The sequence below is a fragment of the Schistocerca serialis genome, chromosome 2 (genome assembly GCF_023864345.2).
Source record: "Schistocerca serialis cubense isolate TAMUIC-IGC-003099 chromosome 2, iqSchSeri2.2, whole genome shotgun sequence".
NCBI lineage: Eukaryota > Metazoa > Arthropoda > Insecta > Orthoptera > Acrididae > Schistocerca > Schistocerca serialis.
This window is the reverse complement of record NC_064639.1, coordinates 436,816,641-436,830,668: the sequence shown is the minus strand read 5'-3', so window position 1 is coordinate 436,830,668 and position 14,028 is coordinate 436,816,641. Positions and strand designations below refer to the sequence as shown.

At 42.4% G+C, this 14,028-nt stretch overlaps 1 protein-coding gene across 1 annotated transcript in view; it reads right to left on the bottom strand.

Moving 5' to 3' along the window:
* Positions 1-14,028, bottom strand: part of LOC126457302 (mitochondrial 2-oxoglutarate/malate carrier protein-like) — a 74,210-nt gene that overhangs the window by 29,110 nt on the left and 31,072 nt on the right. Inside the window, exon 3 of the mRNA XM_050093485.1 lies at positions 7,833-7,932. Within this exon, the coding sequence (XP_049949442.1) occupies positions 7,833-7,932 (100 nt within the window). The remainder of the gene's footprint in view (positions 1-7,832; positions 7,933-14,028) is intronic.

Below are 14,028 nucleotides of genomic sequence, written 5' to 3'. Positions count from 1 at the left end.
TTGTTCATCTTTTGAAGCCATCCACGAATCGATGCAATTTGTGACTTCATGAGATCGGAAGTGTTGGTCAGCCAGACCATGCGCCATTGATCTAAACAGGTGATAGTCAGGGGGAGCAATGTCTGGAGAATACGGCGTTAGGACTTCACATTTTAACGTTTCCAAGTACGTTTGGACCTCTTTTGCAACGTGTGGTCGAGCGTTGTCGTGCTGCAAAATCACTTTTTGTGCCTCTCGCTGTATTTGTCTTTTAATGCTCTGCTCTAACGCGTTAATTGCGTTCGATAACGAGTACCTGTGATTGTTTCACTTGGTTTTAACACGTCATAGTACACGACGCCGAGCTGGTCCCACCAAATGTAGAGCATGATCTTGGAGCCGTGGATATTCGGTTTGGCCGTCGACGTGGAAGCATGGCCGAAATATCCCCATGATTTTTTGGGGTTATCGTAAAGAACCCATTTTTCGTCCCCGGTCACAATGCGATGCAGAAATCCCTCCCGTTTTTGCCTCCCAAGCAAATGTTCACAAACACACAAACGGCGTTCAACTTCTCTTGGTTTCAGCTCACACGGGACCCAAGTTCCTTCTTTCTGAATCATGCCCATAGCCTTGAGACGTTTTGAAATGGCTTGCTGAGTCACTGCCTCTAATCGTGCCAATTCTTCTTGAGTTTGACGCGAGTCTTCACTCAGCAAGGTCTCCAATTTTGCATCTTCGAAAACATTCTCTCTTTCACCACTATGCCGGTCTAAGACGTTAAAATCACCGTTCTTGAAGCGTTGAAAGCATTCACGACACGTTCTTTCACTAACAGTGTCCTTACCATACGTATCTGAGAGCATTCGATGAGCCTCAGACGCTGTTTTCTTCATACTGAAACGAAACAGTAACACCTCCCGCAAATGACGAGAATTAGGCTCGTAAACTGACATTTTCAAGAACAACTTTATGATGCAGACACAAATCGACTAATGTTCGAACGAGGTTATGTTGACCGAGGTCCAAGCTAACTGCCTGACGTCTGCGATCTGTTTCTTTCGACCGCTACTTACCGTTGTCGCCACATATCGGCAAACGGCGGAAGCAGAGTTGTACACCTTGTATTTTGGTCTCACAACGTATGCAGGAGAACTCTGAACTTTTGAATGCAGAAGAGAGGAGGTCATAGGTGACGCTGTGATGGTGGGTCGTTGAGTCTTACTTTGACAGCTCAGTCGGTGTGGCGCTTGAGTGCGAAAAGGCAAAGGTCCCAGGATCGGGTTCCCGTCCTGTACATAGTCTCAATTTTTCAGGAAGTTTCAGTGACAAAGATAACCGGAACAAGTTAGCACTACAATTAAGGCGATCTACTAAATATAGTATCGAGTGACGTAAGTGTGTGACGCTGTCGAAAACTGGGGTGAGTAACTGTGTACAGAAAGCGTCTGCAATTCTATTGTTGTGTTGTACTGCTGGCGACCCGCCGAGGGCAAGCCAATTAGAGACCTGCAACGCTCAAGAGAGAGTTAACCATGACACTGAACTCGTAACATGTCCACCACATCGCCCCTTCTCGTTCGCGGCAACCAACGTCAAGGCATCCGGCAATGAAGGACGTCTAAGGTCACGGGTCGGCGGCACTAACGAATTCAAGATTGCTCTATCCTGTGCTGCATCTATCCACGTTATGGAGAACAGTCCATCGTTGCAGATGGTTCCATTATTCACGCTGCCGTCTCCTTGGCCACACAACTGGTTTTTAAGCCGTGTGAACCATTCGTAACACAGAGTAAGGTTTAAGAAATCATCACCGTAGGCTTTCTGCATAATTTTGTGTGTCTCTGTAAAGGTTTTCTTGAGTTTCACGCAATACTTAATGCAGAAGCATTGCTCTCTTAACTCTGCCATCTCGAAACTCGCAAACTGTGCGACACGTTCAACTCAATACAGCACCGAACAATAACTAAGAGACAGACAACAATTAAACTTCCAGCAGTTACACATCATACACAGGCGTGTGCAGCGATGCCAAGCACATATTGCTCCAACACACCACTGGCTCGAAATTGCGGATGTTCCGGAAATTTTCGAGCAGACCTCGTATGAGCACATTGAACGGGTATTTCAGTTCGTAAAGGGGATGAAAACCTAATAGTCGTTGGGAACTGAAATGCGGTTGTAGAGGAAGGAGTTATGGGAGAATATAGGCTTGGTACTAGGAACGAGAGAGGAGAAAGATCGAGTTCTGCAATACATTTCAGCTTGTAATAGCGAATACTCTGTTCAAGAATCACAGGAGGATGAGTTGGCGTTTGTAAAGCACGGGAATCAGATATTAGATTGTAAGGCGTACCAAGAAGCAGATATAGACTCAGAATAGAATTTAGTAATGACCAAGGGTAGGTTGAGGTTTAAGAGACCAGTCAGGAGGAAACAATGTGCAAAGCAGTAGGATACGGAAATTCTAAGGAACGCAGACATATACTTGGAGTTCTCTGAAGCGTTAAGTACTGTGATAATGAATAGCTCAGTAGGCAGTTCAGTTGAAGGGGACTGGGCATCTATAAAAAGGGCAATCACAGAAGATGGAAGGGAAAATTTGGGTTCACGGGGAAAGTAACTGCGAAGAAACCATGGGCAACAGGAGAAGTACTTCATCTGATCGACGAAAGAAGGAATTACAAAAATGTTCAGGGACATTGAGGAATACGGAGATACCACTCACTTGGAATGAAATACATAGGAGATGCAGGGACGCTAAGGCGAAATGGCTATATGAAAAATATGAAGAAATCGAAAAAGAAATGATTGTCAGAAGGACTGATACAGCATAGAAGCAAGGATGCAAACGTTAATAGTGCCATGGGAATTCCATTGTTAAATGCAGAGGAGAGAGAAAACAGGTGGAAAGAGTACAGTAAAGACCCCTATGGTGGGGAGGATTGGTCTGATGACGTGATAGAAGAAGAAACAGGAGTCGACAGGGAAGACATCTACATCTACGTGATTACTCGGCAATTCACAATAAAGTGCCTGGCACAGGGTTCAAGCTGTCTCTCTACCGTTCCACAGTCTAACGGCGCGCGGGAAAAACTAGCACTTAAATTTTTCTGTGCGGGACCTGCTTTCTCTTATTTCATCGTGATCATTTCTCCCTATGTAGGTGGGGGCCAACAGAATGTTTTCACAATCGAAGGTGAAAACTGGTGATTGAAATTTCACGAGAAGATCCCGTCGCAACAAAAAATGTCTTTGTTCTAATGACTGCCACTACAATTGACGTATCATGTCTGTGGCACTATCTCCCCTATTTCGCGATAATACAACACGAGCTGCCCTTCTTTGAACTTTTTCGATGTCATCCGTCAGTCCCACGTGATGCCGATTCCACACCGCACAGCAATACTCCAGAATAGGGCGAACAAGCGTGGTGTAAGCAGTTTCTATAGTAGACCTGTTGCACCGTCTAAGTGTTCTGGCGATGAATCGCAGTCTTTGGTTTGTTCTACCCACAACATTAGCTATGCGATCGTTCCAATTTAGGTTATTTGTAATTGTAATCCCAGAGTATTTTGTTGACTTTACAGCCTTCAGATTTGTGTGACTTATCGCGTAATCGAAATTTAGTGAATTTCTTTTAGTACTCATGTGAATAGCTCCACACTTTTCGTTATTCAGGTCCAATTGTGACTTTTCACTCCATACGTTATTCAGGGTCTATTGCTACTTTTCGCACCATACAGATATCTTATCTAAATCATTTTGCAATTCGTTTTGGTCATCTGATAACTTTACAAGACGGTAAATGACAGCATCATCGGCAAACAATCTAAGACGGCTACTCAGATTGTCTCCTATGTCGTTAATATAGATTAGGAACAATAGAGGGCCTATAACACTTCCTTGGGGATCACCGGATATCACTTCACTTTTATTCGATGACTTTCCGTCTGTTACTACGAACTGTGACCTTTCTGACAAGAAATCACGAGTCAAGTCGCACAACTGAGGCGATATTCCATAGGCACGCAGTTTGGCTAGAAGACGTTTGTGAGGAACGGTGTCGGAAGCCTTCTGGAAATCTAAAAATATGGCATCAATTTGACATCCCCTGTCGATAGCACTCATTACTTCATGAGTATAAAGAGCTAGTTGTGTTTCACAAGAACGATATTTTCTGAATCCGTGCTGACTATATGTCAATAAATGATTGTCTTCGAGGTACTTCATAATGTTCGAATACAATGTATGTTCCAAAACACTACTGTAAATCGGAGTTAGTGATATGGGCCTATAATTCAGCGGATTACCCCTACTTCCATTTTTGGGTATTGGTGTGACTTGAGCAATTTTCCAGTCTTTAGGTACGGATCTTTCTGTGAGCGAGCGGTTGTATATAATTGCTAAATATGGTTGGTTCAAATGGTTCTGAGCACTATGGGACTTAAGATCTGTGGTCATCAGTCCCCTAGAACTTAGAACTACTTAAACCTAACTAACCTAAGGACATCACACACATCCATGCCCGAGGCAGGATTCGAACCTGCGACCGTAGTGCTAAATATGGAGCTATTGTATCAGCATACTCTGAAAGGAACATGACTAGTATACTACATGGCTAGGAGGCCTCGCCTTTATTAAGTGATATAAGCTGCTTTGTTACACCGAGGATATCTACTTCTGTGTTTCTTATCTTGGCGTTGTTCTTGATTGGAATTCAGGAATATTTACTTCATCTTCTTTGGTGAAGCAGTTTCGGAAAACAGTGTTTAATAACTCTGCTTTAGTGGCACTGTCATCAGTGGCTTCACCGTTGTTATCGCGCAGTGAAAATATTGATTGCGTCTTGACACTGGTGAACTTTACGTATGACCAAAATCTCTTTGGGTACTCTGCCAGATTTCGAGACAGAATTTCGTTGTGGAAATTATTGAAAGCATCTCGCATTGAAGTACGCGCTTCTTTATAATTTTGCCAGTCTTGGAGATTTTGCGCTCTTTTAAATTTGGCATGCTTTTTTCGCCGCTTCTTCAACAGCGATCTGACCCGTTTTGTGTACCATGGGGGATCAGTACCATTTATTAATTTACGTGGTATATATTTCTCAATTGCTGTCGATACTATCTCTTTGAAATCATTCCACAACTTTTCTACGCTTACATGATCAGATCGGAAGGAGTGAAGACTGTCTCTTAAAAGATAAAGATAGGGGATCCAGTGTTAGTCAAAATTTAATAGAAATTTAAGAGACTTAAGATTCAATAAGACAGAAGGGATTGATAACATTCCACTGGAATTCCTAAAATCATTGGGGGAAGTGACAACAGTACGACTCTTCATGCTGGTATGTAGAATGTATGAAATGAGAAATATACCATCAGACTTTTGTAAAAACATCATCTACACAATTCCGAAGATTGCAAGAGCCAACAAGTGCGAGAATTATCAGCTTAACAGCTCATGCATCCCAGTTGCTGACAAAAATAACATATAGAAGAATGGAAACGAAAATCGATATGTTAGATGATCAATTTGGCTTTAGGAACGGTAAGAGGAGTTCTTACGTTGCGGTTGATAATGGAAGCCAGACTGAGGAAAAATCAAGACATGTTCGTAGGATTTGTCGACTTGGAAAAAGCGTTCGACAATGTAAAATGGAACAAGGTATTTGAAATACTGACAAAAGTGGAGATAAACTATAGGGAAAGACGGGTAATATACAATATGTACAACAACCAAGAGGGAACAATAAGACTGGAACGAAGAACGACGTAATTGGATTAAAATGGTGTGAGACAGGAATGTATTCTTTCGCCCCTATTATTCGGTCTATACATCGAAGAAGCAATGACGGAAATAAGAGAAAGGTTCAAGAATAGGTTCAAAATACAGGATGAAAGGATATCAATGATAAGATTCACTGATGACATTATTGTCCTCAGTCAAAGTGAAAAAGAGTTATGACAAGACGTGTTTGATAAAACAGTCGAATGAGTACAGAATATGGATTGAAAATAAATCGAAGAAAGACGGAAGTAATGAGAAGTAGCAGAAATGAGAATAGCGAGAAACTTAACATCAGAATTGGGGATAACGAAAAAGCGAAGTTAAGGAACACTGTTCACAGGCAGCAAAGTACGCTACGTTGGACAGCGGAAGGAGGGAGACTAGCACTGGCAAAAGGGTCATTTCTGGCCAAGAGAAGCCTACTAGTATCAAACATACGCCTTAATATGAGGAAGAAATTTCTGAGAATTTGCGTCTGAAACTCTTTTGTATGGTAGCAAAACCGGAATAGAAGAGAATCAAAGCATTTGAGATGTGATGTTACAGAAGAATGGTGAAAATTAGGAGAACTGATAAAGTAAGGAATGAAGAGGTTCTGTGCAGAATCGGCGAGGGACGATGGAAAACATTAACAAGAAGAGGCGGCAAGATGATAGAAGACCTGTTGAAGACGTCAGGGAATAACTTCCATGGTACTAAAGGGAGCTGTAGAGGGCGAAAACTGTAGGAGAAGACAGAGATGGAATTCATCCAGCATATAACTGAGGACGTACGTTACAGGTGCTACTCTGATATGAAAAGGTTGGTACAGGAGAGAAATTTATGGAGGACCGTGTCAAACCGGTCAGAACGCTGATAACTAAAAATATATATTACTATTAATGACATCTCTACACATTTAGTTTAGTTCGCAATTTTGCCACTTCTTTTTCCGTTTAAGTTCCTCAATCTGTTTAACCAGATCGAAATTGCCTGGAAATCTGTAGATCTCTCTTGGACATGGCGCACTGACTCTCACGAGCAGTTCTTAATCTTTCGAATAGTTTTTCTTTCACACTTTTGCGGGTTTCATTTAGGCGCATTTTTCATACTTCGTATAAATCTTTGTTCCATTTATACAGTTCACTTCCAAATTTTACGAAACCAAGCCGGCTTTGCACACTGCTGAACTCTGAGTTTTCTTCCTCCTTCGTTTAACCAAAAAATTTACAATCCTTTCTTTTTCACTGAAAGCTGTTAGTGTACATGTTTTCTTTGTTCTGGGAGGGTACTGTATGTTTGTTCTGCACAAGAATCATCGTTAGAACCGCAGTTCACAGAATCGTCAGTTATTTCTTGTTCCTTCTAAAGTTTGCACAATTTGTAGAGAAATATCGACACCATCCAAATAAATGTCCGAGAAATTAACTAATAAAAATTACACGTACGTGGGTATTTAGCAGAAGTAGGTGATTTCGACTTTGTGCCATGTTCTTCGTATTTCATCTTTGCAAGATTGAAAACATTATTGGATTATACATTAGTGTGAGACTTTGGAACCTGTACAACGACAGATGCTATTAGCAGGCATATACGAAGAAAACACAAAGAAAAGCAAGTCATGTTCATCTCCATGGCCAACACTTAGCGATACCGCAAATGGAACTGCTAATTATTAAGGATGTTAAACGAGTTGCGTATTCTAGTGAATAGTAACTGTGAACAATTGTGACAGAGAAACTATCAACGAAAATTGAATTTTGCTTTACAAATTAAGATCGCATCATGCCGTGTTATCTGTTTACCGAAGTGATGACAACCAAGGATATGCACTGTCTGCTGCAACGATAGCAGAGATGTACATTAATCCAGCCGCCTGACGAGCAACGAATTTGGCTATTTTCAGCATTTTGTAAAACTATTTGCAGTGTGTCTTAGCAGCTAAAATTTCGAGTTTGTTTCTGTCGGTGTATTCTCCCCGTGTAAACAATGTCAGGGCAAGTTCGGACCTGTAGGATTGGACCATTTCTTAGTCAACTCAACTAGCGAGAGCAAGATCCTATGTAGTAATGGCGACTACTCACCTTGTCTTGGCGAAGTCACTGGGCAAGGTGACTACGGAAGCTATGAGTCCTGTGCCTGCGCTGCAGCAGAAGTGCAGGCTAGCGCTGTCTGGTGCCATTCCTGCACACATCACACACATGCACGCCAGCGTCAAACGGCTGTGGGAACCTTCGAAATCGGAGGACACGATACTGAAAGAGGCACTTATTATATGTCAAGCCAATTATAGACCTTACTGCACTTTATATAGTCACACAGATACACACACTTGCATTTGGCTCACAGATGAGAGTTGAGGGAAAAATAATGCCTCCCTCCTTAGTAACTTTTTTTATGGAAAAATTTTAATAAGTAAAACGCAGAAGCAATTTTAAATAGTGCTCTTTACTTAGAGATGTTCACTTTTTCACATAATAACCCGGTAGTTGGATACATTTACACTACTGGCCATTAAAATTGCTACACCACTAAGATGACGTGCTACAGACGCAAAATTTAACCGACAGGAATAAAATGCTGTGATATGTAAATGATTAACTTTTAAGAGCATTCACACAAGGTTAGCGCCGGTGGCGACACTTACAACGAGCTAACATGAGGAAAGTTTCCTACCGATTTCTCATACATAAACAGCAGTTGACCGGCGTTGCCTGATGAAACGTTGTTGTGATGCCTCGTGTAAGGAGGAGAAATGCGTACCATCACGTTTCCGACTTTGATAAAGGTCGGATTGTAGCCTATAGCGATTGCGGTTTATCGTATCGCGATATTGCTGCTCGCGTTGGTCGAGATCCAATGACTGTTAGCAGAATATGGAATCGGTGGGTTCAGGAGGGTAATACGCAACGCCGTGCTGGATCCCAACGGCCTCGTATCACTAGCAGTCGAGATGACAGGCATCTTATCCGCATGGCTGTAACGGATCGTGCAGCCACGTCTCGATCCTTGAGTCAACAGATGGGGACGTTTGCAAGACAACAACCATCTGCACGAACAGTTCGACGACGTTTTCAGCAGCATGGACTATCAGCTCGGAGACCATGGCTGCGGTTACCCTTGACGCTGCATCACAGACAGGAGCGCCTGCGATGGTGTAGTCAACGGCGAACCTGGGTGCACGAATGGGAAAACGTCATTTTTTCAGATTAAACTAGATTCTGTTTAGAGAATATTGATGGGTGCATCCGTGTTTGGCGATGGTGAAAGCACATTGGAAGCGTGTATTCGTCATCGCCATACATGCGTACCAGCCAGCGTGATGGTATGGAGTGCTATCGGTTACACGTCTCGGTCACCTCTTGTTCGCATTGACGGCAATTTTAACAGTGGACGTTACATTTCAGATGTGTTACGACCCTTGGCTCTACCCTTCATTCGATTCCTGCGAAACCCTACATTTCAGCAGGATAATGCACGACCGCATGTTGCAGGTCCTGTACGGGCCTTTCTGGATACACAAAATGTTCGACTGCTGCCCTGGCCAACACATTCTCCAGACCTCTCACCAACTGAAAACGTCTGGTCAATGGTGGCCGAGCAACTGGCTCGTCACAATAAGCCAGTCACTACTCTTGATGAAATGTGGTATCGTGTTGAAGCTGCATGGGCAGCTGTACCTGTACACGCCATCCAGGCTCTGTTTCATTCAATGTCCAGGAGTATCAAGGCCGTTATTACGGCTAGAGGTGGTTGTTCTGGATACTGATTTCTCAGGATCTATGCACCCAAATTGCGTGAAAATGTAATCACATGTCAGTTCTAGTACAATATATTTGTGCAATAAATACCCATTTATCATCTGCCTTTCTTCTTGGTTAGCCATTTTAATGGCCAGTAGTGTATCTCAACGATGAAAAGTGTCCTGAGGCCGTCACAGAAGAAGGCGCTACACTGCTTCCGCAGCCAGCCTCTCACACTTCCCACGGCCTCTTCTTAATACGCATAGTGACGTCTCAGTAGCATTTCTTTCATTGCGTGGAACAGATGGAAGTCAGGCGGTGCTGAATTTGAGCAGTATGCAGGATGCTGTACAGTGGTGAACTTCAGTTTCCGATGTTCTGTTATGATGACATGTGAGGTGTGTGGTCTGGCACTGTCATACTGCCGGAAAACATTTCCCTTTGCCTTCTACACCAATGTTAGTAGACGAATCAAAGTTGTTGTTCCTCTTTCAAGGAAATCGGTGTGGATAAACGCCATTTGTCTCCCATAATACTGATGCCACGATTTTTCCAGCTGTGGACTGTACCTCGAATTTCTTTTTCTGGAGAGAGCTTTTGTGTCGATACTCCACATACCAACAAGTCAACAAGCACCATAAATGGGAGGCATTCTTTGATAAAGTTAATATGGGGTGACACCTTCTGTAAAATACCATATGCACACCTCATCTTTTTTCTAGTTTCTGTGACTATTGTATACGTCAGACAAAGCCGTTTCCTGCATCATGGAAGTAATGGTCCAGTTTATCCCTAATCCCCCAAAATGTGTGATGGTTTGGACCGATCATGCTGTTTTCAAGTGTGAGTGATTCTCACAGGAGGGTTGGTGTTTCCTAACAACCTCTAGGAAATAAACCTGAGAAGCCCTAGGCGGAAGCAGTTCTTCGCTGAGTTCTATTAGTGGGAACCGAAAGCAGTCAGTGGAAACTTTAAATGCGAACATTTTAGGGTAGGCTTTACCGTGACTGTTATTGACATTAAATGAAACAACAAGTTTACTGTTACCAGTCACCGTTTTATTTATTTCCACGACGCGCTTCAAAGGTTTAAACCTCCATCATCGGTTGGATTTACATTAGTTAGTATGACATTTGTGTGTGTGTGTGTGTTGTGTTACGATTTTTTGGAGGAACTTGTGGCACTGTCTCCAGTGGTCATAGGTTCTTTTCGCTGTCGTAACACATCACATGTATACTGTCATATTTGTAATATTTGTTTACAAATATGACAGTATACATGTGATGTGTTATGTCAGCGAAAGGAACCTGTGAACACTGGAGACAGTGCCACACGTTCCTCCAAAAAATCATAACACAACACACATACAAATGTCATACTAACTAATGTAAATCCAACCGATGATGGAGGTTTAAACCTTTGAAGCGCGTCGTGGAAATAAATAAAACGGTGACTGGTAACAGTAAACTTGTTGTTTCATTTAAAGTCATTGGAAATGTTTGAATTCTATTCCTTTAGCTGAATAGCCGGAAGGTCTAAACGTTAAAATTGAAAGACTGCAGTCAGTCCACCTTTCATGAGATTTTGTAGATTATCAAGTTCTGCAGACAGGCTTTTCTTTGCCTGTTTTTTTCTCATTTCTTAAAATGCAAAGGGGGAGATCACTCTGGGAATCGAGTTAAGTGAGTTTCACTTCTATTACGTTTGATATTCAGAATGCCATGTATCTTTAACCACCTTTCCTACACATTGATGGTCGTTAGATTCTATAAATGTGGGTGTAATTGCAAAAGCATGCACTTTGATGATATTCAGATGGACTTTCTTGGTTCAGTCTTGTGATATACGTCTGGGAACGGTCGTAGGGTTGAATTTTCGAACCTGGCTTGAGTTACCACTCCAGCAGGGTAGTTATCTGCCCGAATTTTCTTAACGTTCTGCCTCGCCACTGGTTCCTTCAGACCCAATCATATGCCACGTGGTTGTTCACATTTTAAAAGTTGAACCGATGGGAAATTTTGGGCGAAGTAAACAAAATACGTGTTGTCTCTCGTGTCTTCTGATTGGAGAAAATACCTGGTGCCACTGAAAAATTCGACTTGTCGATTGGCGGCAGTTCACCCCCTCCAAGCTTTTTTCGATCTCTTTGTAAGGGAGACAAGTTGTATTTTTGTATAGAGTTGGTCAGTCACTGAATAGTCTTGGTGATGGCGTGTGGTGAGTACGATGTGCTACTTCTGAGGACATCTGAAAGGTAATTTTGTGTGGAAGTTAGCTCAGTCTTTCGTGTTACGAATTTTCTGTAATTTTTAACGTCATTTATCAGAAGTTTTATGGGGTTCTCACGAGTGATGTACAGTATATGCTATCATTTAATTAGATTCAGATAGGGTCGATTTTGTTTTTTATCCAGTCACAAATCACCGCATCCATCGTAATTCCGATTATGTTTTGATCTTCTTTTCGTTGTGAGTCACAAGCTACTTTTAACAGCTCAACCTTTACTAGAAAATGGGAATTCTGCCTTCAGTTATTCTCTGGGTGTTTGAATCTTTGCGTGCGAAAAAATGCACGCTCATGCTGCGTTCCTTAGTTTACTTAATCCTCGCTGAATAATGATGATCAATATAACGACAAACATATTCCTTTACGGAACCACGGTGTTAGGCTTTTATACTTGTTAAATTGTTACTGAAATTCAGGAATACTCTCCATTTTGTGAATAAATGTCCGTTTGAAATCAACTCCCTTCGTCAAACTCTTCCCAATGTGTGTTTTAGCACGCCATCGCGCTCCTGTGGTCATTAACCTCATATGCCGTGTAACAAAGATACTAGGAAGCAGTTAGTAAACTTCAGTTCTTGATCGGTCGGTCTGAAGCCAAACAGTTAAATTCCCATTGCGATGTTTTTTTGTGGTAGAATGTAGGGGGGCTTGGCATTCAGTGAAAGACAGAGAATGACAAGAACTGTTTTTTCAATAGGAAGCTCGCGACTACGGAAAAAAAAAAGTTTCGTGAAGAAAGTACGTCCCACAGAAGAACCAGTTACCATTATTTAGACATTTCGATGCTTGAATAAACAATGTGCGCCTTTTAAAATAATTTCGTGAAGTGGTTTGGTGGTGTCGTATGTGCTCTGGACGGATATAGTGTTCTGAAGTGTGTTTCTGAAGTCAGTAGTTAATGGTATGGAGTGACCAATCAAGTTATTTTTTCAATTACGGCAAGTCTACACGAAACAAACGTGCGTTCCTATGAGACAGCGTGGAATTCTTTGCTAGGCCTGTTGCTTTGAACTGTGTGTGCAAGTGTCCGGCCGGTAGAGCCCTCATCTTAAATTTCGTGTCCGCAGCTCGTGGTCTAGTGGCTAGCGTTGCTGCCTCTAGATCACGGGGTCCCGGTTTCGATTCCCGACCAGGTTGTGGATTTTCTCATCATTTCATCATCACCACTTGTGGATTGTGTACGAAAAATTGGACTGTGTAAAAATTGCGACTTTGTAAGGGCGCTGGTGACCGCATTGCTGAGAGCCCCACAAACCAACATCCACGCTGTAATTCCCCTTCGTGTTTTTTTGCTACTGACAGCGTTTGCGAGTGCGGCATTCAGTTTTTCAGGGACTTTTACAGCTGTTGTCCTCTTATTTATCGCCACAATTCTCTTCAAAGATCATCTGTCACGATCGCAAAATAAACACTTTTGTTCGTCTTATGACCTAGCGGACGATGTTTCCCCGCTTTCCCCGTATGTGGTACAAATCTTTGACTTGGTGCCTGTTGAAACTCTCAGCACTCCGGCTACCTTGGCTATGGAAGCGTTCATCATACGAGTACCAATAATAGGGCCACGTTCGAATTCGCTGAGTTCTGACATAATGCACGCAAAACCACAGAGAAGACCGTTCTGAAGACGCCCAACGCTTGCAACGTATTGATGCACAGGTCCTTTTCCTGATCAAATACAGCAGTGCAACGTACAAGCTTAGTTAGCACCTGCATTTATATGCAAGCATGCATTTCCCGTGGTGTTCCCATACTTTTGTCCAATCCCTGTATATACTCCAGTGCAGCAGTCCGATTTCGGAACTGTTCTGGAAATAGTTGGATTACTACAAGGCTTTAATTATTCTCACTGGAGTAGTGAGAAGTTTAACTATGTCTCGTGGGTCAAAGTAAGGCAGACGACCCTTACTAAATGGATTTACACGTGTAGCAGCCAATGAACGCTTCGGACAGAATCTGTCGAGCAGTATGCCAAGGAGCTCCTAGTCATGAACAAAAAGGGCATTTCACATTTGCTGTCAAGAATTCAATGGAAACACATTGCTTAAATGGCATTAACCGACCGTCTTTACCATACAGCATCACAAGCGTTTATTGCTTCCCGCCAAACAGACTTGTAGAGGAGAGTCTACTGAACACAACACAAGCCGCAAAAACAGCTGCCATCTGATCACGAGTTACAAAGGTGTAGGTATTACTTTTCACTCAATCCTTGTACTTTTGTCTTTGTAGGTTCCAATCGCGCACTTCTCAC